The 27,648-nt window shown below is 41.1% G+C and overlaps 5 protein-coding genes across 15 annotated transcripts in view; 1 reads left to right on the top strand and 4 right to left on the bottom strand.

The window, feature by feature from the left end:
• LOC135165668 (ethanolaminephosphotransferase 1-like) overlaps window positions 1–12,709 on the bottom strand; it is a 37,879-nt gene extending 25,170 nt beyond the window's left edge. The window contains exons 1-2 of the mRNA XM_064127183.1: window positions 12,572–12,709; window positions 12,006–12,144 (exon numbers count right to left, since the gene is read on the bottom strand). Coding sequence (XP_063983253.1) covers window positions 12,006–12,032 — 27 coding nt within the window. The 5' untranslated portion in view covers window positions 12,033–12,144; window positions 12,572–12,709. The remainder of the gene's footprint in view (window positions 1–12,005; window positions 12,145–12,571) is intronic.
• LOC135165660 (uncharacterized) lies at window positions 794–4,269 on the bottom strand. Of its 3 annotated transcripts, XR_010299552.1 has the most exons (5): window positions 4,047–4,269; window positions 3,640–3,865; window positions 3,057–3,526; window positions 1,305–2,933; window positions 794–826 (listed from the first exon to the last, which is right to left on the bottom strand). XR_010299552.1 is itself a non-coding variant. In XM_064127163.1 (4 exons), exons 1-4 carry the CDS (start codon window positions 4,139–4,141, stop codon window positions 1,430–1,432), a joined length of 2,295 nt encoding a protein of 764 aa, XP_063983233.1. In that variant the 5' UTR covers window positions 4,142–4,269; the 3' UTR covers window positions 846–1,429. The 3 variants fall into 3 exon arrangements, 2 of the variants coding, with proteins under 2 accessions (XP_063983233.1, XP_063983234.1); XM_064127163.1 differs by lacking the exon at window positions 794–826 and having other exon boundaries at window positions 846–2,933; XM_064127164.1 differs by lacking the exon at window positions 794–826 and having other exon boundaries at window positions 846–2,915.
• A 470-nt stretch (window positions 12,710–13,179) lies between the features above and the next one.
• LOC135165657 (ankyrin repeat domain-containing protein 12) lies at window positions 13,180–22,177 on the bottom strand. 3 transcript variants are annotated; one of them, XM_064127154.1, is made up of 7 exons: window positions 21,542–22,177; window positions 21,143–21,325; window positions 19,249–19,494; window positions 16,727–17,349; window positions 15,173–16,377; window positions 14,818–15,088; window positions 13,180–14,670 (listed from the first exon to the last, which is right to left on the bottom strand). In XM_064127154.1, the coding sequence occupies exons 1-7, from the start codon at window positions 21,648–21,650 to the stop codon at window positions 14,491–14,493; spliced, it is 2,817 nt and encodes a 938-aa protein (XP_063983224.1). In that variant the 5' UTR covers window positions 21,651–22,177; the 3' UTR covers window positions 13,180–14,490. The 3 variants fall into 3 exon arrangements, with proteins under 3 accessions (XP_063983224.1, XP_063983225.1, XP_063983226.1); XM_064127155.1 differs by having other exon boundaries at window positions 15,173–16,329; XM_064127156.1 differs by lacking the exons at window positions 21,143–21,325; window positions 21,542–22,177 and adding an exon at window positions 19,600–20,134.
• On the top strand, window positions 13,181–14,182 carry LOC135165675 (transmembrane protein 70 homolog, mitochondrial). The gene is made up of 3 exons (XM_064127193.1): window positions 13,181–13,321; window positions 13,521–13,865; window positions 13,945–14,182. Exons 1-3 carry the CDS (start codon window positions 13,208–13,210, stop codon window positions 14,158–14,160), a joined length of 675 nt encoding a protein of 224 aa, XP_063983263.1. The 5' UTR covers window positions 13,181–13,207; the 3' UTR covers window positions 14,161–14,182.
• A 3,387-nt stretch (window positions 22,178–25,564) lies between the features above and the next one.
• The window catches only part of LOC135165656 (uncharacterized), a 36,319-nt gene continuing 34,235 nt past the window's right edge, over window positions 25,565–27,648 (bottom strand). For 6 of the 7 annotated variants that reach the window (XM_064127153.1, XM_064127147.1, XM_064127148.1 and 3 more), the window contains one exon: window positions 25,565–27,532. In XM_064127153.1, the coding sequence (XP_063983223.1) occupies window positions 27,492–27,532 (41 nt within the window). In that variant the 3' untranslated portion in view covers window positions 25,565–27,491. The remainder of the gene's footprint in view (window positions 27,533–27,648) is intronic. The other variant, XM_064127150.1, reaches the window with a different exon arrangement.

Raw genomic sequence — 27,648 nt, 5'->3', positions numbered from 1 at the left:
TAAAATATATTTTACATAGATGTATTTTATTATTTATATCTTATATTTTTTTTCTGGTGAAATTCATGAAAAAAGTATTGATATAGAACATTCGCTCTTCCAAATACTTCTTCGGTAAAAACGGTATTTGAAGAGGTCCTCGGCAAATTGTCGTCGACGAATTTTCCGGGAGATAGTGGATGAATAAAAAAAAATTGTTAAAATAGCAGCTCTCCCCTCTCCTCCCCCCTCGGCCTAGGGGTTGGCAATTACGGACACAGGGACGTGGGGGTTTTGGTGGAAGTTCGCCGCACCGTAAAGTTAGCCGAGTTTCCAGGGGTAAGTACATAAACCCTCAGGGCGCACCGAAACTAAGACGATTCCCGGTGCAAGTTTAATGGTCCCCCGTTGGTTGAAGGAGAGTCGTAGAAGAGCGTTGAGACCTAAAGACGCTCGACTTAAGTGGTTCTGTTTCTATCCCAGATTTAGTGTCTCTCTCTGATGCCTTTATTTTGCCCGAGTGTGGGGCGAAGAAATTCACGAGCTACTCAATTATTCAGGTGACCAAAGTCAGTGGCGTTGGCCGAGCGTGAAGCGCCCAGTTCGGCAAGCTTGTTAAGGACTTTCCGGTGCTTTGTTTGTGAATAATCAGAAAGCCGCAATTGTAACTGGTACGAATGCCCTTTCAAATCATGTTTTTATGAAAGACCAAGTGAGTGACAAATTCTTCTTTAGGATTTTTTCAATTTTTTTTTTTTTCAAAAGTTGATGGAGAGAATTTTCTTTCTGAGTTACCAATGGAAAAACAAACATGCTGAGCTATTGTATCTATCCGTAATTCAATCACCTGTTGGAAAATTATTGTATATGAAACTGGTCTCGATCCGTGGTTGATGAAAAAAATTCTTTTCTGTTGAAAAATCAACAATATAACAAAGACTTTGCATAGGTGGAAAAATGAGAAAAATACAGGAGTATTTCTTGTTTGAAATTATGGGCCACACGTGTTTATAAAATTCTAATGAAATTTTTCCCTTTTGTTTCCGCGTTTACTCTGAAATGCACTGTTTGCCTAGCTCCCACTCACTCCTTAACCCGAGTTCTTATTAACAATTTCATAAGATTTTTAATTAATTTGATGGTGAATTAAAATTGCTACATTACATCTCCGAAGCTGTTTGAATTCATCCAATGAATTCTGAATGCTTCGCCTCGAAGATGATACTTCGCAACAGTTACGAGTGTCAGAGGCTTCCGCACTATCCATTACATCATTTATTGTGTGAACATTTACACCGGTCTTATTTTTTTTTCTTATCATGTACCTGTGAGGATGCACCAGTTGAAAGGGCGAAGTCGACTGTCTTCACAAAACAAATGATTTCCCCGAGGCCGAGATGCACCGAGACGTCAAAATGAAATTGGACTCATCTGCAATATATCACTGACTTCACAGTCCAACGTCGACGATTTTGATGACTTCCACCGAGTGAAGACGAAACAAGCTGCACTCGGCCGAGCCGATGGTGATCACCAAAGTCTCAACGAACCTTCTGAAGGACGTAACCCTCACCAGATAGCCGACCCCATCCCCAAGGTCGAAGACAGGCGGTCCCACAGAGTTGACGTCCATCATGAAATAAGCCCCCGAGAGTTTAAAAATCCCGAGACAGGAGTTCTCGCAATTGAGAATTCCAAACGAGTGCTTCAGGAAAAATTGCTCTAATATCTTCCAGAGGGATTCCTCGGTATACAGCCTCCCCTCGACCCCCCTCATAACATCAATCTCGAAGACAATATCCCCGATTTTAAAGTGCCTTAAAAGGCGCATATCCCAGGCAGTAACAAAATCACCTTTTGACGTTGTAACATCACTTTGAAGTCTACTCAATGTGTAATATCTGTCTCCACACATGACGACTGTATCTACTGTCTTCGGAGTCCAATATTCCGGTGCCATTATGCGACTCATACCAGCAGCCACGACGTAGCACGCGTACACCTGATATCCCCGGTTATTCTCGGAAAATATCTCCTCCGTCGGATGTATCTCGCCCCAGAGAGAAAACACTTTGTCGGGCTCGTCGACGTAATACTCGTGCCACTTGTTTTTTTTGCTGGTTGTCTTTGTGCATTTTTTCCAAATTATGTGATGGGTCTTCAGCCAGGTTTTCTTCTCAGCGAGACCAGTGTAATTATTCGGAAGGGGCTTAATCTCCTGGTCCTTCCAGACTTTTTGGAGCCTTGATTTTGGGGGCTTCCGTTCCAGCAATTTAAGGTTGTGAATCTTGGCGCAGGTGTAGGTTATCTTGAATAGTTGAATTATGAGGGGTTTGTCGGGTGGAGATTCCTGGGGGGTATTGATAACGTGGGACTCAGGAGCGTAGGCTCTCAGCAGGAGAATTACGATGTGACGATTTAACGTATTCCTGGAGGTAAACTTGATTATGCATGCACTGCCTTGGTCATCCCAGTAGCCGAAAGCCTCACAGCGGTAGGGGTTGTAGATATACCAGAAATTACCATCCCTCCAGATTGCTATGGAGAATCTGGAAGTCCTCAGGATGAAGTTGTGACAATTGTCTGGAACATTCCCGAGAAATTTCTCGATTGTCTCCGTATCTCGGTGGATTGTGAGATGGGTTTCATGATTTATCTTCTCCCAGCCAAGTTCCTCGCTCATCTTCATGAGCTCTGGACGCTTTTGGTTCTTTATCTTCTTAACTGATGGCTCTAGAAATGCCCAGGTGACGTCGGGAATTTTTAGAACAATAAGCTCATCCTCCAAGTCAATCTCCACCGAGTATTTGTAGTTGTAAACGACGATATCGTCTAACTGAAGATTTTTTTTTATGTTAAGACTTCCTATGTGGATGAATAGCATCCAGGCGTGATCGTAGATGTAATCAATGTTGGAACTCGTTGCGTATTTGTATCTGCAAGGAGTTTTATCACTGCTGGGGGAGACATTTCCGCTCGAAAAATATCAAAGTATAAAAATATTGGGGAAGTGGTAAAATGAGCTAAATTAAATAACAATTTAGTAATTTGGATAAAATAATTCGTTGTTCACCGACCTCAACTGAGTTTTAGCCAATAGAGCAACGACTGCCTGATAAAAACAAAACTTCCAGGTCTTCTCCCGCGTCCTCGCCCCACACAATTCAATCACATGCATCCCCTTAGTCCCCCTTAAGCACACGTGAGTGTAGACTCGATTCTCATCGGCTTCGGACGCCAACTCCGAGATTACGTACACACCGTCGACGAGACCGGGACGATCGCCAGAGGCTCGATCCACTCGTAATAATTTCTCAGTGCGGGGGCACGACACGGGGATCCTGGCATGTCCCAGCTCCTTGTAGAGAGCGAAATTTTCCGATTCCTTGATATTATCGGGGTACATGTCCTGACAGGGTAACAGCCCCCGCAATTTTCGCTTCTCGAGGGTTTTTACGAATCTCTCGTCTTCGTAGAAGTCACGAGATACGCACGGCCACAATTTTCGGTCACTTTTGGACACGATTGCACCCTTATCGTAGCTAAACTAAATTCATTTTCTTTTAATGTTCGATAGGAGAGGTCAAAATGGAAGCAGAAAGCCATATTCATCTCATGAGGGATTTTTTCATTGAGCAAAAAATAAAATTTGATAAATACTTGGGGATCCGCTTTCATATTCCGCCAGATTCTGATTTTGTCGGTGGTATTAGTACGGTCAGGCAGTCGTGTTCGTTCATTGAGATTGAAAGTATCGAGCGGAAAGCAACAGTGGGTTGCTGGTATGCTATCATCGTTGAGCAAGTCGGGTAACCTGGCGAGTTCACCCGGCTGACGTCGATCGAACCTGTCGTCTCTCTCAACTCTCTTCTCATTTTCGAGATATCTGAATTTATTTGGATGGTCATGCCCAATGACAGGGGATAATAGTTTTTGTAGTGATTAATTTAATTCAATTTATTGTAGTGATTTATTCTCAGACGTGAAAGTCGGAAATTCTTGATAAATTCGTCTCACGAAAATCTGCTTTCTCCATGAATTTTTGGGTATGGAATATTCATTCTTACGAGTTCACGTAGACCCTCCAGAGGGGATCGTCCTCCTCGCACCGCCATTGGCTGTCCTTACAGGGGTCTCTCTTTTTATCACCGGATTCGCTCATTTTTCAGGGAAATTTTTATTCACGAGAAATTTTGGTGGTTGGGATATTAAAAAAAAGAGCATCAAAATAAATATTTTGCAGATATCCACCATTTTTTCATCGCTCGCTTTCCCCTACCCCCTTAAATTTTTCTCGCGGCCAAATTTATTCGCATCCTGACGGATATTCTCAATTATAAACCGAGTGCAAAGCGGGTGCATGTAATACCTCGTTGAACCGAGGGCGTTGTGAATGACTCCAAAAGACTCCTTCACAAAAGTGAGAAGGGGGGTGCGGCTGTCCGTGATTTTGTAATTATTTTCCCGACAAGGCAGACGAAGCCGTAGAGCTTAGAAAGGCAATCTCGACGAAGCCCATACCGTGACGCAAGATTTTCCTGGGTGTTTATAAAATTACCGACATGCTCTGGGGGGGTTTGAATAACACTCCGAGGCCACAAAAACAACCTTTTTTCAAGTTTTTCGACACTGAAAATGCGCTTTTCCTACAACGAATTTCCAATAATCACAGGAAATATCCACCGAGAGAAATATTCAGTAGGAAAAACCCCCTAACATTTCCCTAAAATTGTCCTCAACAACATTTCGCTCGAGAATCACGGAAAAGATATGCAATATTTATTGAATATTTCTCTCCGGGTCGAAAACAGAAATACCTCGACTTATTACAGCTTCCGAATACCCGCATTATAATTTTATAACCGAATACAATTGAAAATAATACCCTAAATAGTACGAGTGGTAAATTTCTCTCAAACGCCATCAGAAAACATTATTTAGTATACATTCATAAAAAAGAAAATAAAATGACAAATCTCCCATAATTTTTCTCCGTTAATTGATGGACCAAATTAACTTTCATTTCCTCATTAAAAAAAATTCGTGGTATCATTTAACTGTCACATTTACCAAACACTCACAACACAACGCATCCTTCAATATAGCCCGCAGGGATACATAGTAGCACGCCCGCCGCCCAGAACAATCCAATTAATTTTATTTTAATTACCGGTTCGCTGAGCGTCACGGGGATGGAACCCCTGTGCGCCGATTATTATTGTTTCGAGCGGCCCGGGAGGTGAATTCACGCTATCGAGGTAACTTCCTCCCCTCGCCCCCTTAACTATTTCCACATGCACAATGCACACAATGTTGTCCGGGTCTCTTATTTATCAATTTCCACTCAATTCATCAATTTGCGAAAAAAAAAATTTCCAATGAACAAAAAATGTCCCCATCAGTTGCTTTAATAAGAGGTACAGGAAAAATTACTGAGCGAGGGATTAAATTGTGATAATAATGATGCAAATGTGAAATGACGAGAAAAAAACGGCTAAAATAATATTTTCATCAGCGGTAAAATTGCCCGGCAGCCTTTTAATTACCCGACGTTAAATTCTTTATCTGTGCCAGGGCATTGCTGAAACAATTGGCCCTGGCACGCGCGTTGAGCGTACCCAGTGCTGTTTTGATACCAAACAAACCCCAATGTTGATACGCGGTAATAGAATAATCTGGCAACTGATTCCGGGGGATATTGCCGGAGGCGGTGGAAACCCACACGATTTCCCCTGCGTTAACTCAAATGCATATTCGTGAAGGCTAAATCAGGGGTAACTTTGGCATCAAACCCGTTGGTCATCGGCGGTTATATTATTGGGTGAAACGCCTTCTATATCTCGTTTATCATTTGCAACTCCACTTGAATGGCTTATTCGCCGAGAAATTTCAGGTTACCGAGGGAAGCCGAAGGGTAATTGAGAATACGAAATTGTATTGCCGGTTTTTCATCATTTATCCGACCTGTGGGATGCATTTCAGAGACTTTTTGAAACTAGAACATTTCATCTTCAAATTATGCTCGTAAATGTCGGAAATTCTAATGATATTTTCTTCATTCTTTTCACCATTGAATAGCACGTTGGTCATATTGTTTGGCATCAGGATTCGACTAGATCACTACCACTACCAGCGACTGGTTCAATACATGTCGTGGGATAATGACGTAATGAGCATCTTGATTAATAATAACAATGAGCATCGCCAGCAAGAAGACGATGGGGATAAACTATATCCCAACAGTCTCCAGGTGGTAATCAAATGAAATGGCTGTGAAAGTGAGCACAGGCATCACCACAGGTATAAACACTAGTCGTTGGTGGGCCCCGGAGGCACAGCTTAACGCGTTCGGCCCTCGTTTATCCTACCTACCACCCCTTATACTTTGTCCTAAGGGATTTCATTTCCATTAGAGCATTGAAGAAATTATACTCAGCTGTTGGATGTAGACTCCTCCACCGCATCCTCCTCTCAGCAAAATAAAATGAATTTCATAAAGAAGTTGGGCATAAAAAAAAATAAATAAAAAAAAATCAATTATTTATCCAAATGCTGGACGGAGAAAAAATAATGCATTTTTCGTTTACTCTTCCCTCCCCTTAATTCCTGGCACATTTACATGAATCAAACGAGCCGTCTATTTTCATTCGGGGTGGGGCTCTCTCAGTGGTAAAGGGAGGAGGGGGAGGGGGATGTCGAGTGATATGACAGGAGTCAAAGTGCTAATAGCCGGGAACAATGGGCTAAATGTGAGAAGTGTAGAAAGGAGTAAAGCACTGTCCCTGGACTGGGTGTTATTAAAAGAGCAAACGATTTTTGTCGGGCGTGTAACATCGCCCTCGAGATAATTGAGCCGTCAACTGCACAACCCTCCAGCGGTACTGTGATACGCACCTCCCATAGCACCATCCCCCTCTATCACCACTATGTCGGTGAGGTATTCCAATGTAATTTCAAATGGTGCAAATATATTTCATGAATTATTGCTGTGATTTCATCTCAAATAAAAAATCATTAAAAGTTGACAATAAAAATTGAAAAAATGCAATTAATTATCTGGGTACATTCTATGCACCCTCCAAACGATGGAATAATCATAACTAATTTGAAGTCATGAAAATAAACAGACTCTCATGAAAATCACGATAGGTATGAAAAATTCAACTTTAATTTTCACAAAGCATCCCTCAGAAATGAATGCTCCTGGGTGGGTCCTACCTCAACATCTCGTAATCCATCTCCCTCGACAGCGGGATTTGATAATGCAACACGACGCGTGAAATCCCCACGCCCAAAAAGTATTGTCGGATGATTTTTCGTTTCTGTATTTCCTTTCCGTTTTCTCTTTCAGCTCGAGCCTTTTCTCGCCGCGTCAGTATTATGTTAGGATTACAGGGATTCCCGTGTGGATTTTTTTATTTACGTAATGATTCTCAGCGGGGAGAGAAGTTGTGAAGAGGTCTGGGGCCAAAGGACACCGCTATCACGAATTATTCACCGCGCGGGCTTATGTCCACACAAAATAAAACAATTCTCACATCATCATTAACCAGATGATAAGAAAAATATCGCAAAGTCAATTTGTGTAAAATCATATCAATACAACTTACGGGATTTAAGTTCGCTTACTGATCATGGAAATGACTAGAAAAATGATGGAATTTTCCTTAACCCTATTTCACTCCGGATTTTTTTTTTTAATTTTCATTGAATTTTTCGTCGAGAAAATGATGCAGCAAAACGAGTTGTCTTCCTTCCATAAAATTTAATGTTTACCTCTAAACTGAATTCAACATTCTTGTATTGATAGTAATGACGCAGGGGCTGAGGAGAAGAGACATGAGCAGAATGGAAAGGGTAGATCAGTAAAGCGGACCGATTATCCAAAGCTAGACACGCATACGCTGTGCTTTCATCCCTCCCCTGTATATTCCCAACATTGTACGAATTCTCGACAATTCCCAGTCACCCCACGATCCGTAGAGTAAACCCCCCACGTCCCCCTCCGCCACTCAGCGATTCCCGTCCCAGGTAAAACGAGCCCTCGTATTCCCCAGGAGTGGGACAGATAGACTCGCGAGGGATGGAGAAATTGAATCCCAACCGAGATGGAATTGTTCGATGGGGTGGCGGGTGGCTGGCGCAAGGAGGGAGGGGGATTGCTGAGGGAGATTGAGTGATGGGGTAGTGTGTATAGGCCACGCCTACAACCCACCCAACAGCCGACCAATCGAGAGTCACGGACATGAGAAAACGGCCGCAGGAGCTGTCACTGCAAAACGTTGGATTTGCCATTGGGTGACGAAAGTGGTGGGGCCAATACCGATGTAAGCCGGGGGAATTTGAGGCTTTAAAACGTTTTATATATATATATATATATATATAGTTGTATATATATATATGTACCACCTGGCATCAACCCCACCCTTTTTTGCACCCCTGATTCTGAACCGTCTGTTGTGTATTGCTCTGGGCGACGCCTCAGCATTTTGTCCCAAGATCGAAAATTTTTTTTTGCGAAGGAAAAAAAAATCACATAACTCTTTTACCAAAAAATTAATAAAATTATATATATATTTTTTTCAAATCTGTTTTATCAATGAGAATAAGTCATTCATAAAAAACAGAAAAACAAAAAATTGAACTGACAAAACTCCCCTTAATCGGCCCACGCCCTCACGCGAAAAGATATTGAACTAGTACATTTGACAAGCTTAATCAAATAAAGAAACATAAAAAACGTGTCGCTACCGAGGGCTTCCAACCCCCGCAGGGCTCTCCCCCAACCCCGTCAATTCCCGAATGTCACTACGCATATCCGTATCCACGGTTTGAAGTCTCTTCATCTCGGCAAAATGTTAAAGTGTTTTACGCTCGGCTGAGCGCACTCGTCTATTATTTTCCCTTTGATTTTCCCTCCCCCGGTCCACGACGCCCCAGTACAGGTGTCGTAGTTCCGAAAATGCATCACTCTGATTAGATATCACTCTCAATCCGTTCATTCGTTGGAGAGAACATGAAAAAAAAAAAAAAAATCCCCCGTTCACCGGCAATGATAATCAAAGTAATTGGCTTTTGATCCGGTCCGTCAAAATTTTCAAATAAGCTCACTGAGGGTGACAACACCAAACGTACCATCCTGTCGCAATTATTCGGCCCCGAATAATGCCAATATACACTGATGTGGGACAAGAGGGGGGGTGAGGGTGCGAGATAGTGCGCAACGAGGGTTGAAAATGATTGAGAGTTGGTCGGTTGTGCGATAACGGGCGTTAACAAAGGGCCGGCGTGCAACCGCAATACAACCCCGGGGTTGTTGAGCAAATGACATTAATTGCGTTGTCAGTGGCAGTTACCTCCAGCGGTATGCGATATTTCGAATGCTCTCATTCGCGGTGAGACATCTAGTTTCAATGACAATGGCCTTTTGACGGTTGCGTTAATATTGTCGAGATAATATGTCACATCCAGTCGTGTTTATCATATAAGTCAAATTTATTTGCTGATTGGGTGATTTATGGGGACAGAGAAATTTTCCCTTTTAAAAATCCCAGTAGAACACTTTTGTCACAATGCCATTAACATAATATTTTTGACTAGCCTAGACTTAGACATGGAGTTGCCTTGGAATACAAACAATGAAATTAAATGCAAAAGCAATTAATTATTCAATTCAAATGGAGCGCACTTTCGGATGGAATATATGTACGCATATAGTTTTCCATATGGATTTTTAAATTTCTGCATTGAGTGCTCGACCATCACCATTCACCGGTGTTATTTAGACCGACTGCCCCGAAAAATAACGAGGGAAAAAAACCTGAAGGGCCAAGAATGAAAAGGGGATGGCACATATCCATGAAAGCACCATTAACTCTAGATTACAGCAATGCGGTATTTACTCAAGGGCCAGGGCTCCGCGGCGTAATACGAGCCTAGCGGGCTTGATTCGTATACCTTCAGATAGAGACAATATCACCCTGTCCTTTTCCCCTGGTTGCCCCCTTGGCGACTCACCCAGATGCCGCGTGATGAGAGTACTTCGCCTCACCGCCTCATCGCATCATCCCTATTTGCTCTTCTCTCTGTTATATCCCACACACTATATCCCTTTCATATTATGTCTTATGTACAGCCAGCCTATATCATCGCTCTGACTTGCGCCCAATGTCGGGTGGAACATTGTCATTGTTCTCACCCAGTGGTATTCATTTCGGAGGCGTACGTCCAGTGGACTGAAATAATACGCCTTAATGGATGGGGATATTAACCAGTCAATGTGTAATTACTGAAAGCTACAGTTGCTGGTGAAGAGGACAGAATCGCGACAATATATCGCCCATATAATATTCGCGAGAAAAATTTTTTTCCGAACTACTGAGAACTTAAATTGATCACTTCACACCAATCACTAGTTTTGCAACTACAAAAAACATATCAATGGCAAAAAGATTATTTTGTCAACAAACATTATGACGTCATTTTTTTTTAACTTTTCATTAAACAAAAAAAAGGTGCGTTACAACTCATATATGTATTATATTACAAGGCCCTAAAACAATATTTCCAGAAGGGGGGGATACGCCGGGCCGGGAAAAATTAATTATTGACACAGGATTTTGACAACGCATCTGTTTTACGCAGCGCGAGAACAATAATAAGTTTACGAGCGGAAGGGAGACTTTTTCATCGTGAAATTGTGCAGTTGGGTCGAGTGGACAGGAAGGTGATGCTGTCTAGTGCGAGGGATTGGGGTGGAGTGAAGTGGGTGAAATAGGCGCGAGCCACTCGGCTTTGTGCTAGACAAGTAGTCCTTAGCCCTCGGTGTACACCTACCCCCACAGCGGTAATGTTGACCCAGTTAATAGCCTTGTATTTGATTTGACTACTGTTGTTGGCAATGGCTATTGGTTGGTGAGGAAAATTACACGGGTGACATGGCTTTTTTTTTATTCCGACATCTTTTTCGAGTAGCACATTTTCCATTAAGAAAAATTTGGACACCGGTGTGTTTTTATGCGGCTGTACTTATGACACAATACAGATTTATGACGTCATAAATGAAAGGAAAGCTCTCAAAAGCGATAGATTCTTAATTAATCATTACACGTCTCTCCCATTACAACAACTCTCGCACAATATGCAGTACTTTGTCGCTACATTGAATGAACTAAAGCACAGAGGATAGTCAAAAGGTAAATAACAATAACTCACTCACTGGAACACTCAACAGTAACCTTTTGACACAAATGGTTACCCTTACGCGTTTCAGCTCGTTATTCGTCTTTTTCGATTCGTTAATTTTGCCCTCACCGTGGCATTTTCCACACTGCTTGGCACAAAGGGAGAAATGGCTAAAAAGAATTTGCCTCAGTAGTACTTACTCAACGTCGGCCAATTATTTATTCACAACGAGATAAAAAAATAAATAATGGAACGAGACAAAGGGCCACGTCTCCGTCATTTATTTATTTACTTATTTTCCAGTTTCTTTTGGATGTACTGAGAGTGTCAAATCTTGCGGAAATATCACCTGCGCAAACGTTTATGTACGTGCCCTTTGGGGGTATTACGAGGATATGTATCCAAACATTTGGACATCCTTTGAGGGCAGTATGAAAGGAAACGGCTCATACGGTACTTGACGGTGAAAAGACCGAATCAAGCCTGCACTCATTGCTCCCGACAAATCGTGGAAAAAAAATTAACAAGTTTCTTCCTGGAATTTTCCCTTGGCTTATGTTTAACTCTTCGAGTGGCCCCAAATTTTAACCCTCGAAAAAATATAGAAAGTGGCGAAACTTTAGCTCAGCTCCTGCGGAGGTGAAGGGCAAAATTCTGCGGACTTTATTGACGTCGTGATGGCGAATTAAATAATTATTGACTCGTGCTCTCAACCCTCCACCCCAACTTAATCGTATAAATTCGGATTATCATTGAAAAATTGGGGAAAGTGCATTGTTAAGACAAATCGACTTTCGAATTGAATTTCAGTACCCAACTAAATTTATCATCTATCCACATACCTTCATCCTCGAAGTGTCCTTCAACATTTCTTAACCTGAGTTTTTCATTTCCATTCCAGCGGAAGTTACTCGGGTAATGGTTCTCACTCGGTCGAAGGCGTAGTTGATATTCAGATATATTCGCAAATCGGGGGAGAACCTATAAAAATAATATTGTCTGAGATAACAAAGGCTACATTAGAGGGATAGAGGCCATTCAGCGAGAAAAATGAACGAGCTCTACGTTATTTTATTCAGATCGAATAGCTTCTTTCGATATCGGAGAGTTAACCACATCATGCAGAATATTGCAACGGTAAAATATGGGATTGCAGGTGTAGAAAGATCTAAGTCTTCGAATCAAAAAATCTGCAGTAGTAGTTGAAGACAATAATTTTGGTAATTCTATTGGACACCGTGATATGTGGCAAAGAAACGTGCTTGTGGATCGTAACATTCAGGATAAAAAATTCGTTTCCCCGAAAAACGCTGCATTCCAATGATTTTCGGCACTTAATGATCCACACTAAAGGTTTTAAATCCCTTTGCAATGAATTAACCGACAGTTAAATATCTTCATCACTCACCCCTTTGTCGCCATAGCCATTTCACCAGGACAAAGGAATTCTCGGCCTGAATTAATGGTCCATCCTTCGATTCTTTAACACATCGTTACACATCACTGCATATCTTGAACAAAAACAATAATAACACTGCGTCCATGGCATTTGTCCTTCTCCAAACACTCGCGAGCAGTCCGAAAACACGAACCGAGCGCCACACAGTATCTATTCCAGGTACTATGCTCAAAGCACCGGTAATCGCGACATTATCGACTGAGAAAAAATTCCTCAAGTTTTTCACTGGGCTCCGATTTTCACCAGGTTCTTTCATTTTTATTCACCGAGATGAAGGAATGAAATTTGTCCTGATTGAAGAGAATTTGATTGTCCTGCAAATACCGTTGGTGCCATTGGTGGCGTGTCCTCGTGCTCGGCTTCTGTACTAGCTCTGACTTGAGGTCGTTTAATCCCCGAGATCTGAACCCATGCTGTAGACTATTCTTTTGCCGTTTATTGTAGGTTAACTTTGGTGTCATTCTTAGTACTCCATGTGATAACTTAGAAAGTGCTCGACAATTTAAAATATTGATAAAAGTCCCTCTCTCTACCTCTACATGTTTCATTAAACCTAGCACAAGAGCCCAATCGATTCAGTGAGAAATGTCTTTCCTCTGGAAGGCGAGGATTTTCACCAGCACTTGTACCTTCACAGTGCAAGCATCAAACTTCAATAAATTGACTCCCAATAGGATAGTCAATCACATCACGAAAAAGGTAATAATAATCGATTTAAAAAATCCATAAACTTTATTAGCAGTTAGGAAAAATGTGAGAACGATCCTCCTCGATCGTGATTTGGACGTGAGGAAGTAGAATTGGAAATTTTAAACGATATTTTCAAAATGAAAAACATTGCAGAACTTCACTCAGCCAATATCGAATTACTATTGATTGACAATGTTGATGATTAAAGGGATTGCCGTCAATATCACAGCTGCGACTTCACAGCACAGAAGACAATTACGCAAGAACAATCTACATTGGGTCGTTCTCGGCGAATATTAAACGTGTGAAGTTGTTCTCATTCACCACCTCCATCGTGAATTTTGTGATGCAAGGGTATCTCATGCCAACGATCCTGGCTAGTAATAACGTACTTGCTCTCGGTGGTACTCTCTTGTTAACTGCATGCTTCGGTGTCGGGACTCCCATTCTGCTACACCTTGTCACTCGAAAATATGTGACGAAGATGACATACGATGATACGAGGGATGTTTATACCGCTAGTGTATACACTTTTTTTGCGTCTGAGAGACAGGTGAGAAATTCATTAATTAGAAATTTCGAGGGAATGACAAACCTTTTTTTCTTCACATGCAATTAATTTGATTCTATAGATTGAATTCACTCCAGAGGACGTGTCGAAGCCAGCAATGCGTGAGCTACTCACAACCTGCTATGTACACGATACGCCCCTTTTATTCAACTTCGAAAACTTCACAGACATCGACCACTACAGTAGAATCCTCGGCTACGATAAACCCATGGACTTCCAATTAGAAGGTGAAAAAGACCTCAAATCTGTGACCGCTCCCAGACAAAAAAATGATTAAAGTAAACTAGTTTACAGTTGAATCGAGTCCATACTATTATATCCCAAAAAATCTCTTTATTCTTACCATAACATCTCTAATAACAAAATATTTACAGTGGATTGATGTATTTGTTTGAAGAATTTGTTGAAATGAAGTAGAGATCACAGTACGTGGCTTTACATATGTTGATTAAGAAATATTGACGATGATTCTGGATACATTTTTTTCAACTCCAGACATAATGAGGTATTTTTACATAATGTTTTTTTCCTTATTCGTGACGCTGAAAATCTGAAAAAATAATGGGGCTGAACGGGAGTTGAATACCCCTCCTCATAAACGACCAATTTAAGCTGGGAGGAGATCAAAATCATCCGACACGTGAACAATGGGTACATGAAGATCGTCGATCTGAGGAGTCGCTTTAAACTCGCAGAGGCCAACTTCCTTCAGCTTCCACTCCCAATCCATTCGTTGAACTGCATGCAGAGACTCTGCTTCGTTGTGATGCCTCAACAACATTGCTTCCTATAAAATTATTTTTTTATTATGATTTTTCTGATAGTCGCACTCTCGGGGATCGTGTCTTCAATGATCATGTGATCAAGGAATCCTAGTCACTTGTAAAGCTGAAAATTCCAGTAATTAAAAAAAAAAAAAGATAATGCACTTCACCTTGATTTTTTCCCATTTGTCATCAATATCCTGGAGCCAGCTGAGAAAAAGTCTTCCGTTGTACCTACTCCTCTGGTTTCTGTCCTTCTCCTCCTGCTCAGGAGTGATGACATTGTATACTTCCTCGTCCTTGAGGATAGTACAGACTGAGAAAGGCAGTATCTGATTGGCCAGTGCCCTGGCAGCCCTCCCATGGACCCTCAGGATCTCCTGCTCCACCGAGAGGACAAGCTTCTCCTTCTCTACGACATGCTGCATCCTTAACCTGTACCTGTGGAAAAAAGAATTAATATCAATTGCTCAAAGAAAAGTCTTTGCATGAGACCCTGAAGAGTCCAAGCAGTTGCATCCATACCTCTCCTTTTCCTGCTCGATGTACAACTCCTTCATAGGCCCCTGGAGGCTCCCAGGAGGATTGATATTGGGTTCCTTACTGGCGTTCCCCGCCAGTACATAAGTGCACCTGTTCATCAGATAATCCTTGAAGCCCTGGGGTGGTTTAGGCTGCACGGGAAACAGCCCCTTCCTTCTCCTCTCGATCTGCTTCCTGATATTCAAGAACAGCTGATAACAATTGGTGATGGGCTGATCATGTGGATGGACCTCAGTTCCAGCATTAGCAGTCTCGCTGGCCTCATTAGAAGCAGCCACCGCCTGCTGTGCCTCCTTGCTCGGCTTCATCTTCCTCTTCCGGGGGTGCAGCTCGACAGGAGCAGCAGTGGACACACTGGCACTGGCATTGGAAGATCCAGAAGAGTTTTCAGAGCCCTCTGAACTCTCTTTCGTGGTCTTCACATTGCCCTCACTCTTCTCCGCCTTCTCCGAATTGGAAGTGGCCTTGGGTGCAGCCGGCGCTGGCTCTGATGAGTTTTTCGTTGATTCTGCCGGTCCTTCACTGGCCGGAGGTTGGGGGGACGAGTTATTTGAACGATCAGTTGCTGGAAGGGGTGATGAATTCGAGTAGCTGCCGTTTCCTGATTGATTTGACAAGTCCTTGGAGTTGGTGGCACCATTTCCATTGCCCCTGTGGGCACTCCTGAGGACTCTCTGATGATGGATTGACCTCTCCTCATTGTGAATAGCCCCTGAGAAGTCTTTCTTCTCGTCTGACTTTGAGGATCCTGATGCTTCTGTGGGACTCGTCGTGCCAGACGTCGACTGCGTCTGGTCCTTGTCAGTCGAGTCGTTGGAGTTGGAACTCGCCACCACGTAGGGCAACTGGTGACCCCTCGTCGAAGGATTCTTACCGTTTCTCGTTTGCTCCTGCTCAGTCGTCTGGGGAATCACGATTTTCAGGGGTGGAACCTTTGGGGCGGATGAGGAGTCTGAGCTCTTGGGACGATCCTCTTCACTGTCGGACTCTGGGGCTGGGGTACTTGTCTTTGTTGGTGGTGTTGCCAGGGGCTTGGGACTACTTGCTGATATCGAGCTGGGGCTCTTACGATCCGCGGGTGTGGACGACTGTTGGGGCTTACCTGGCGGTACTGCACCCTGTTTTCCGGTCTTGGGGCACTGTTCAACAATAGATGAGGCTGTTACGACTGAGGCGAGCTTGTCTGACTAGAAACAACGAAGTAAATGACATGCAGGTGGATGGATGCCGATAAGGGAGAAGAGGGAGGGAAGAGTAAAATATTACAGAGGAAAATTTTTCTTAAAGGGCTTGTATGGCGGGTTGAGAGAAGAGGGCTGGAGAGGACAATTCTGCTTTATTCCACTTTTTTTCTCATTCGAAAAATTAAATTTCTCTACTCAATTAAATAATTGGTCCATATGCAGAAAAAAGGGATACAATACACCAGCAATAAATTGAAAACCATGCATAACCCATGAAAAATTCTTCTCTCAACGGTAGAAATCAAAATTTTTCATTCACAACAAAAACAAAAAAAAGGAGATTCATAAGTACCTTATCAGTGGCTCCCACAGCAGCTCGCCCAGTGGTGGCTCTTCCACTCGCCGGTCCCTTGGCATCTTTACTCCCCTCGGAGTCCTTCTTCTTTTTCCTCCTGTTTTCCTCGTCCTGCTCATCCTCAGTACCATCATACGGCCGTTTGGCACCGGGTGATCCAACAGACGCCCCTTCAGTCGCGCCAGCCCCCCCAGCAGTCGCAGGAGTGCTCTCCGAAGTACTCGGTGGTGCTTCCGCTTGGGACGCACCGCTATTTGTTTTCGAGCCGTCTCTCTCCTTCTCCGGAGGATTCGGTGATGAGCTCGCCCCTCTCACCGGTGTGGCCTCCTTCGAGCTCTTGAATTCGTAGACATCGCTGTTATCCACTGCAGGCGTCCCAGCACTCGAAGTTATGCCGGAGGGGGTCGATGTCACCCCCGCGGTTGTCGTCGTTGTTGTGGACGACGACCCCTGCACAGTCGAGGCTGTGGACTTGGCTGTCTCCATCTGTCCCTGATTAGCACCACTCATGCTCTGTCTTGAGCTACTACCAGATTTCTTATCATCCCTTACTCCCCGCACCTGATTCAGCCGCAGGGTCACGCGAGGCGAACTTCCGGTACCACTTCCCGATCTGTCCACTGTGCAAAAAAATTTGTTCAGTTCCTGATGACTATTAAAATGTTTTTCTTTAGTAATTCCATTCTGCGAGGACTTGCGCGTGAAAAGGAACCACTCAACGTCCGGAAGAGGGCGGAAAAATGAAAAGAACTGGTGTAATTTTTTTTTCAGTTTTGAATAACAGGATGAGATGACCGGATGGTAATTTGAAGAAGGTAAATGATTATGAGAAGCGTTTAAAAATGCGAGGTGGAAACGCTGACATATTTGAAGGCTTTCTCGACAGAGAAACGGTTCCCCAAGAAAAAGGGTCGCGAAGGGGACCACTTCGGCTACCACCTCGAATCTTTCAAGTTCCTCAAGTTTGTTTATCCTTGTCGCATGACATTTTTTACTTCCGCACACCCACAAATGATTAATTTTCGTATTACGTATACATATCACCCACCTCGGCCCTTGTATTCTCCGAAGAATTTATAATAAATTACTCGCGGGTTCAGACCATTGTAGTAATAGCTGACATAATTCCTAACAGAATCTAATTTTAATTCTCCCTGACTCAATGCCTCATTCAAATGTCAGCTCACCTCAAAGACAATTTCATGAATCAAAGAGTGATAAAAAAAAAGTCGCGAATACTTTCAACTAAAAACTCCTCACTCCTGTTTCCAAACACAACCATTATTTGTACTTTTATTAGTAAAATTTTACGACTCCATTCGTTTATGTACTTCAAATAGTATATGATGCTATGTACGTGGCGAGTATTTTCTGATCACCCGATAGATGGAGAAGGCCACCGAAGCAACGCTGCAAGTCTTCCGAGAGAATTTCACTCAATTTTTTATCATAAAGAAATGAAATTACACTGACTAATCCAAAATCATATCAAAATATTTCACCCTTCCCTAATTGACATAAAAATTTCCATTCTGTCAACGAATAATTATGATGGCAAATCCCCGGTGATATATCTCGTAGGTCATTAGTATACAATGTATATGTGTAATTATATGTAAACGGTACCTCTCTCAGGCCGATTCACCGCACAAAACACGTAGCACTGACTGGAGGAGTGGAGTTGCGATAAGCCAATGGGTGACTATAATGTTTGGATGAATTAATTTTGTACAAGTGGTACACAAGCCAGGCCACTTCATCGACTGAGGGATATACAGAACTGAGTGAAACAATTCGCTTCCTTTACGACGTTTACCCCCACTACTCCTTTGCCGGCCTGTTTGACTTGTCGTATTCCTTCGTTTCGACTCGTTTTATTCCCCCGCCCTTCTCCCCCTAGTGACCGGCCCATTTCTCGGCCGATGGTTTTTCAACACTCGAGACATTTCCCTGTCTATCCGGTCTTAAGGGGTTTACGGCCGCCGTGAGTCATCGGGGCTCCGAAATTGGGGAATGTATTTTCGGGGTAATGATCCCTTAAGCTGTACAGGTATGAATTGGAAATAAATCTTGCGCATCTCATTAGGGGACAATAAGTCACTGTCTACTTGGAATTTTTACGGGTAATACCAGTGGAGCTTCAAAATTATTGTCTTATCACAAATTGCCTCCTTATAAGATAGGATTTGAGGGTTGACAACTATTTCAGGTTCATAATAGAGAGGTAATTACGTTGGGATTGCCTCAATCGGAGATTGGTCGAAGGGATCATTAGGGACTCAGAATAATCCGAGGGCAATACCTTGTTCAGATAAAGGAATAATTGGAACTTCTAATTTTTTCTGGGGAGCAGAAGCTGTAGAATTTAACCATGTCCTACACTATCGTCCAAAGTATGCTCAGCAACGTTCAGAATTATTATTGGATCAGGGAAAACCAGCTGCTCAGATCCTCGCAAAGGCTCATTCATTCTAACACTCGTAGAAAAGGACAGGCGCAGTCATTTAAAAATCACTGACCTTTATTCTGCGGGGGTGTTCTACGCATTTCACAGAGGTCTCCACTGTCCTCAGCGTCCTGTTTGTTTCCGGCCGACGTAGTTCCGGTCGGCCGTTGATACTGATAAACTTTACTGTGTTGGTAATTCTGAATATCGTGTTGGTCCTGTCGAACGATGGGAGGCGCACCGGTGCCGGTCTCGGATGACGGCGAGCGTGGACTGTCAGGAGAGGATGTCTCCTCCGACGGATTCGCCTCTCTGGCTTCTGCATAGCGTGCAAGAGAGACCAGAGATTCAGAAGAAAAATCACAAACGAAAAAAATAAATGCAAAAAATTAATTAATCATTAAGAATATTTCGTCTGCCTTACCGTTATCACTTACGACTCTACACTCTTTCCACTGCAATGAGCCACCATTTTTCCTGAAGAGACTCCGGATTATTTCTATTTAATCCGACTACGAGTCTCGAACGCAAACGAAATCGGCAAAATCGCGAAAATTAAGATCGGCAGTGGATTGGCATGTCACAAAAGCGAAAATCAAAGTGCAACATAATTTTTCTGATCATTAAATAATTGTCAATGATTTTTGACTGTGTTAACCACTAATTCATGAAGCACTGTTCGCTAAAATGATAGGAGATATTGTGTCACGTTAAAAATAAAACATAAGTCTTTGTTTGACAAGCAGACAAAAAGGCTCGACCCCCGAAACGATCGCGGCGAGGGTTGAGAATAGCTTAGAGCGACATCTGGCGTGCGGCTCTGCGTTTTTAAACCTTTTTACTTTATTTTTTTATTGTTTTTTTTTTTATTTAAAAAACTCAGGAACGACGTGGAGCCGTGCACAGTCGCCCGAGTACTGGTGGCCATGTTGCCGATTCCGCTGACTGATGTTTCAACCCCCGCCTTGCCTCCCGTCTAGCCCCATTGAATTTCAGCCAATTGTGCTTTTCCAAAGGCTCCCTACCCCGATGTCATCCCCCGTATTGATGTATTCGAATAAAAATTCATTTTTTAAATAAAAAAATTTTATCTCGCGCAACTGCAGACCATAGATGGGGACTTCGTTAATGAACGTTAATGATTTCGATTGTTTTTAGTGTCATGAGAATAAATATGGGCTTTCCATGCGAATTAGACTTGATCTAAACTCTCGCCATCGTCATGAAAATTATTGCATCGGATTGCGTGATAAAACAATTATATCTATGGCGAGTATCAATGCCGTTTCAAACTATATTAAATTTTGCTTTTCTCCGACATTCGGCGACGATTAAAAGAAATGGTTTTAAAGAGGATAGACTCATGAGTGGGAGCGTCAAGTGGCTCCGGTCAATGCTCCCAAAAAAATGTCAGGGGATGAAAATTGGTAATTGCATGTACCCTGAAAATATGCCGATGCCTGGAGTGCATTCTGTTTTTTTTTTTTAAGTAAATGTCAAAAATCCAGCTGTACAATTTCAAATGCCAAATGACGAGAGTTCTTTATTAATAGCGCATTTATCTTGAACACGAGTGACTCTAATATAACATGTACCGGAAAGTATTATTAGAAAATTGAATATTTAACAATAATTGTCTTTTGAGTTTTTTCTTTTTAGTTTTTTCAAAGGCGGATGAATAATTTTCGTGAAATAGTATTCACCAGATCGAAGTTTAATAAAGGCGTGAACTACGTGCACGGGTCGAGTATTGATCTACTGGGAGAAAAGTTATCTCCCCACCCTCTCCCTGCGAATTCCCACTGGACTCACGTGCACCTGTGTCTGAGGTCTCGAAATACTCCAGTTTCGAAAGCACTTTTTTCGCTGTTCCATACCGTGAGTCACGACACGTGATATGAAACACGAGCGCTAATTTCCAGACGATACAAGACGAAAAAGAATGTTAAGGGGGAATTATTGCTCACCATGAGACTCTTTATCGATTTCATATCCATTGAAGATCATCGATCGCCGAGAGTAGTCCTCTTTACGATACGTCGGTGATTCGCCAGCTTTGGTGGACCATCGGCTCTTCGAGCCCCGTTGATGAACTAGGGAAGACGATCGTGGAGTTGACTGATTTGAGAGATTTTCTGAACGAGTTACACCTGTTTAGATAACAATCATTTTTCCAAATGGAAAAATGACAAGATCATGAGAACTGAATAGACAGTGTAAAGTTCAATTCAATTATCCCATACAAATTAATCTTCAAAAAACAGCCCATGTTATCCCTCTGTTTTGGAGTATGACAAAATAAGATTTAAAAAATTTTAAAATCCCGAATCTGATAAATTTCATCAACAAGTTGTCATTGTTGTTACCTGAGGGTACGATTTCTTGCGATGTCATTTGCAGCAGAAGTGCAAGCTGTTGTCGCTCGGACATCCGCGCTGGGTAACCACGGAAACGACTGTTACCGCCTGCGGGCATTACGTCCACATAATTCAATTAAAATAAGTCCACTAGTTAAAACCACCATTAATCGACAAACTCAATCACATTATACACGATAAACCGACGATTTGGGGTTAAAAAAATCCCGCACAAGTTTCACCTAACCTCAAAAACATTTGGCGATGGTGAAATAATTTGGGCGGGAAGGGGCTGGCGGATGCCTGGGTAACAGGGGGTGAGGGGAGTGGAGCACTTGTTTTGTTCGTTTATTCGGTGAAATCACGCCATTTTGCCCTACCGAGCGCCCGCGAGTGTGTCAACGGTTGGTCAAAAACTGCACAATAAGTTGTCACTCCAAGGAAGGCACTGTCTCATTGAATCACAATTTTAATCGTCTCATTGGGATTATGCACAGCTGTTTGAAGACTCGTGAGTCAATTCTTTATTTGAAATCGGCTCTTTGGTTTTTTCAATCAACACTGGTACATTCGTGCGATCAACACGGTGCGCAATATGATGCAACATGGCGGAAAACGCGGGAGGGTGCGAGTGGAGGGGGGCCGTGGCAGTACTGAGGCATAAGGCGGGAAAATTTGAATGGATATGTTTTTTTGGAGGTTCACATCATGGAGCACGTGGGGAATAGGGATTTTCAAATCAATAATCCTTTTTGTCTTGAGAATCAACACATTTTCAAGGAAGTTTTTAATCATGTTACTTTAATTATGTAAAAAATTTGAGATTCAAAGAATTAAAAATTCGTACTCTTAAAAAAAATACAGTCATCCAAGAGAACTGCGTAAATTACTTGTTTTTTTCTGATTTTCCTTTAATAAAAGACAACGGGTTTACATGTTTATCCTCACGTATTCAACATAATATTGTAGTGATTAAATTCACTCTCAAGTAGACGAAATAAATAAGACGCTTAATCAATTAAAAATTAAAAAATACAATCTCGGGCTCTACTCCATAACTTGTACGTTTGTTCACAATGTTTTCTTCTAGCTTTCCGAATACAATAGGCCATTGTTAATACATAACGTGAATTTTCGTTTTTTTTCATTACTTCGCACTTTCGTCATTTTTATTTTGGTTTATTTTTGTCTTGTTAATTACATTACAATTAATTATGAATGATAAGAACACATTGTTTTTTCAATCATTGCACCTAACGCAGACGCTACCTAGATCAACATTATAGAAAATACACAATGATTTTATTATTTCCCTAGTCGTGTTTGACTCAGTTACACGTCTTCACATGGTCTGTAATTTAATAATTTTTAAATCTCATGTTTTAATTGACATTTCCAATACTAAAGATCACGGTGACATGAACGGATGAAAATTATTATTACAAACTCAAACAACTCAATAATGCTAATTAAAATGAAATGTCTTTCTCGATTTGTTTCAATTGTTCGTCCCAGGGGGGAAAAAAATTCAGTCCTCATGCCCTTGCGAAGCAACATTGTCATCCAATTGATTCTCATTTACCAAATCCCAGAAAATAATTTTTAAAAAATCAACACTCCTTCATTACCTCTCGTTAATCCCTAAAACCGTTGCGTCGGAAATTTGTCAAATTCCTCACTCCATCTTCTTGTGACAGTAATTTACCTCTGGACCAGCCAAGGTTAACATTTCGAGTCTGCGACGCATTTGTACAGTGTATAGAGAGCCAGTTGGGCATAACATTACACAATGTCAACATTATTTTACTTCATCACACCGATTAATTACGCTGTAAGGATGGGAGGGGTGGGAGATGTAGGGGAGGGCTAATCAATCATTACCGGTAACTCACGGAATCACCGTTGATTTTTTTTTTGCTTTGAGCGTCCCAATAACCAAGCACAAATCTTAGATTGAGTTTTTTCATTTTAATATTTTGTTGTTAATATACTTTCATGCTGCATGATGTGCCTTCATGCTTCACGCTTGGTTACATTCCATTACTAAAACTTGAACTGTTTCGGGTTTCTTGGGGGATCGGGTGTAACACACACACACGTACAATGATAATTAATTTTTCATCGTCGTCAGATGGCTTACCTCGGTTTCATTATTATTATTTTTTAAATATTCATGTAATAGAAAACAGTTCAACAAGGATGGTTTCTTCGTTTAAGGAGAGACATCAGGAAGTTAAAAAAAAATTCGCTAGAGCTGGGAAATCATCAAGCGACTTTCGAAATATTCAGGGATGTGTTTCTTATCCGGATGACAAAAAAAAATCATCTTCCTCTGTTTTATTGGTATTTTTTTCGATTTTCCAATTCTTTAATTTACGGATCATAAACCGGATACTTATGGTGGTTCCTGGGAGTTTCACCAACATTACAAAAATATAAGTCGGATGAAAATTGTGGTATGCAGAAATTATTGTAACAGAAAGCATGAAAAACTTCGTTATTCAGAGGTCCCCAGCTCCCCGCGAAATTGTCACAACTCACTGATGTCCCCCCATAACAGTTTTAAGGGCTCTGTATTATTCGAACGCCCCCCGGAGAAATGCTTCATTTAAATCAAAGGAAATGAAGCTAGGAAAATCGTGAAAAGTCATGAGGAGGTTTTTCCTGGTGGAAGACAACGAGATGATGAGTCGATACTGATTCTGATGGAATGAATATAATAGATACTGGATTCTCATCGAGAGCGATTATTTTTTGCTGATGTAAGCGGTATATAGAGAAATATGTATTACGTTTCTATCATCCGATTTGATGGAACTGATATAATCTTGCAGCTGAAACTGGGGAAGGATTTACCCATCTCGGGGTCTGAAAGTATTTTTCAACCATGACAAGTGAATTTTTCTCTAGCTTTAGTTGCGCTGGAATAAATAAATATTTTTCTGATACCTAAGAAGATGGTTGTTCCAATAGAAGATTCTTATGTACTGGATAAACGATTTATTTGACCGTTGTCAAAAGAATAGAAAAAAATTTGACGAAATCCGAGTTTCATTTGATTCAAAATTATCATTTCTCTGAGGAGGACAAGAAATATCTCGAATTTGTATTTTTTTTTATTGGAAAAGATTATTCGTTTAAAGTGCGATAAAAGGTAGAGTAGGTCCCTTCTATAAGTCATTTGTTTCACATGTTTCCTTAGAGAAATTGGTGCACAGTGGTCTTTTCATTAAAGTCTTAATTAATCTAGTGAGACTCTAGCGACAGGTCAATCGGAGGATGTTAATGGTGTCATACTCGACCCAATCTGTTGTATTTCATTGCTCGATGATTATTTACACGTGTGGGAATGATGGTGACCTGTCGCTGAGTGAGGAAGGACGTACATCTAGTACTTTCTGATAAAACATGACGCTATAGTAAATCCGCATGGAAAAAAAATCGTATCCTGGAATATCCATTATTAGAAGTTCCGTTTCCGTTGCGTTTACGATGAATTTATCTGAATGACATGTGAAGAACGGGAGGCCATACTCCTTATGGGGTTCGGGAAAAATAATAAAAAAATTCTATTCTCATTGTCTCTTGAAATTTTTCATCGTCTGACCATAAAATTGTTAGTTATAATTAATGATTTAGTTTTTGAATGAATATAAATCCTGACTGAACACAAGGAAACGAAATTTTTTGTGAACTTTGCGATGTCAACGTAAACCAAAATTGAGAAAAAAATATATTAATTATTTTTGCCCAACTCCTGCGTCACTGAGGGATTATGTCTGCAAAATATATTTTGAGAGTTCTCAACCCTAAAGAAGTCTTCAACTGCGGTGAAATCTCTAGCTTATGCCATTATTTCTCATAAAAATTTGAAAGATCACTTCATAAATTTATCCTCTCCAAATTACTTAAATTCGCTCCAGCGAGTTTCTGCAGAATGAATAAATTTTTCAATGCATCCTTCAGATTTTTCAATCCCTCGGTACTTCAGGACTTATATCGCCAAGTTTCGTCTAAATATTTTTCTTCTTACTTTGAAAGCCTCTCAATTATCAACGCGCGCAAAACTTTCGTATTTTTTTCATGCGGAAATGGAATTGAAATGCGAGTGAAGATGAGTAGTTCCTAGTCTATTTCAACACAGATTATCCGTTTGCTAAACCTGTAATATTTGTTAACCCCTACAAGATAATCCTTTGTTCCTTAATTAGTATTAGCCACTGATAAACTATAACTTCGATTCCTTGAGATGACTAAGGAAGTTCTTCCATCAGCATTTATGAGAGTATAACATCAATCTCGAGAAATACTACGATTTATTAGAGACAAATCTACTCAAAGGATGACGAAAAGGTGTCCCCCTCCTGTCATGATTGTTTATGCTAGCTTGAAAATCGAGCCAATACGTTATATATCATCGTGGTCTCTTAAGTAGCCTGTGAGAATTCATAATCAGATACATTTGTGGGAAGGATAACGAGAGCACACGAGGTAAACGATCTTAATTCAATAGTCCATTAATGAGCGTACTTATGATTAATCATTACTCAACCCTTTCCTTATTTTTGATTCAGTATTTTTTTCATATCGTTCATATTAATCCTGTTCATTTAACCAGTTATAAATAATTACGATTACATGAATACATCGCGCGATTTTAATTTGTCTTTTACGGTTTCTCTAGGTAGGAAATTCCGTATGAAATTGACGCGCTCGAGGCGGTCACCATCATCGATGATGTTGCTGATTTTTTTCTGTGATTGCAAATAAAAAAAATTGACTTCTCAAAGTGTTTCTCATTTTGTCGTGAAAAGCCGCCTTATGTGATGTACAATCACAGAAAAATATCAGCAAGTCCATTGCCGCTGGTGGGGCTCTCGATCACATTGAATTCTCGGAATATCCCAGGTTCATATTACAGACTAACGTTCACTAACTACTCAAACATTCCTTATGTGTCAATTATTTGTTCTCATCCAGTTCACGACCAATCAACAGCTGTTGGGGTTGACTGGTCACCAACTCACTGGATTATTTACTTAATTATTGCGTAACAACAACAATGAGTATGAGATTATGGATGTGACGGCATTGCTAATGGCTTCATTTAGTTGCCTTCAACTTTATTCTTTCGATTATTGTTCTAGTCATTATATTTTTGTTCAATACAGTGTTGGAATGTCTACCTTCATCACTTATTCATCATATTTTTGCTTCAATTGTGATCGTTGAAGGGTTGAGTGTAGACTGAGAGAAAAAAATTTGTTCTCTCCTGTTGAAAATACTTTTCTCTCAGTGCAATTCCCCATCCTATTGTTCATTTCCATCTATTTTTTTGTCCCATTAAAGTGTTACTTGTTTTTAGATATGAGCAAATGTCACTTGAATTTTTGTTTCTTTTGTAAATTAATTTTAATTTCAATCTATGCTCATTAACGTCTAGCTTCTACAGCCACGATTTTTCGCTACCAGTCTTTTCTCCTTCTCCGTACCTAGGCATCATTTTTTTTAATTAATAAAATCGTCAATTATGAACCCTGTGTTGTATACGTAATGGAAATGAAAAATCTGCACGTATGAAATAATTTGAATTTTTTTTCACTTAATTTCACTTGAGCCGCATTGATTTTGGGACATTGTCGGTCACTTATTTATGGCACAAATTAATTTTGGCGCATGCACATCGTTCCTACTAACAGGAAGACAATTGAGACGTCGTGTTTTATGCTTCTTTTTACTGTTAGACGGCTCAAGGTCACGCTGCAAACATCGCTCGTGTATTCCCTCCCGCCACTAGGATTATACTCTCTGCACCAATGAAACTGGTAGAAGATCATTTCCATGTCCTTCATCTCTCTGTCCATCCATACAAAAAGATAGAAAAAAAATCAATAGAAATGTGTCGCCATTACTCGTTGCTGATGATACTCGAAGATGTCCCAGGTGTTTTCATTTGTTGCTAGAGTCTCCACAGGCTAGATTTTCTCGTTCCACCAATGCCTGTCATTAATAGAGAATCCTTTTCGTCTCACCAAATCCTCATCAAGGAGCACATCGAACAGGAAAAAAAACGAGGAAGGGGGGGGGGGGGAGAGCATTGAATCCAATTTGTACGA

Source organism: Diachasmimorpha longicaudata, chromosome 8 (genome assembly GCF_034640455.1).
Source record: "Diachasmimorpha longicaudata isolate KC_UGA_2023 chromosome 8, iyDiaLong2, whole genome shotgun sequence".
NCBI classification, from domain to species: domain Eukaryota; kingdom Metazoa; phylum Arthropoda; class Insecta; order Hymenoptera; family Braconidae; genus Diachasmimorpha; species Diachasmimorpha longicaudata.
The sequence above is the reverse complement of the archived record's forward strand: the minus strand, read 5'-3'. Positions and strand labels throughout refer to the sequence as shown.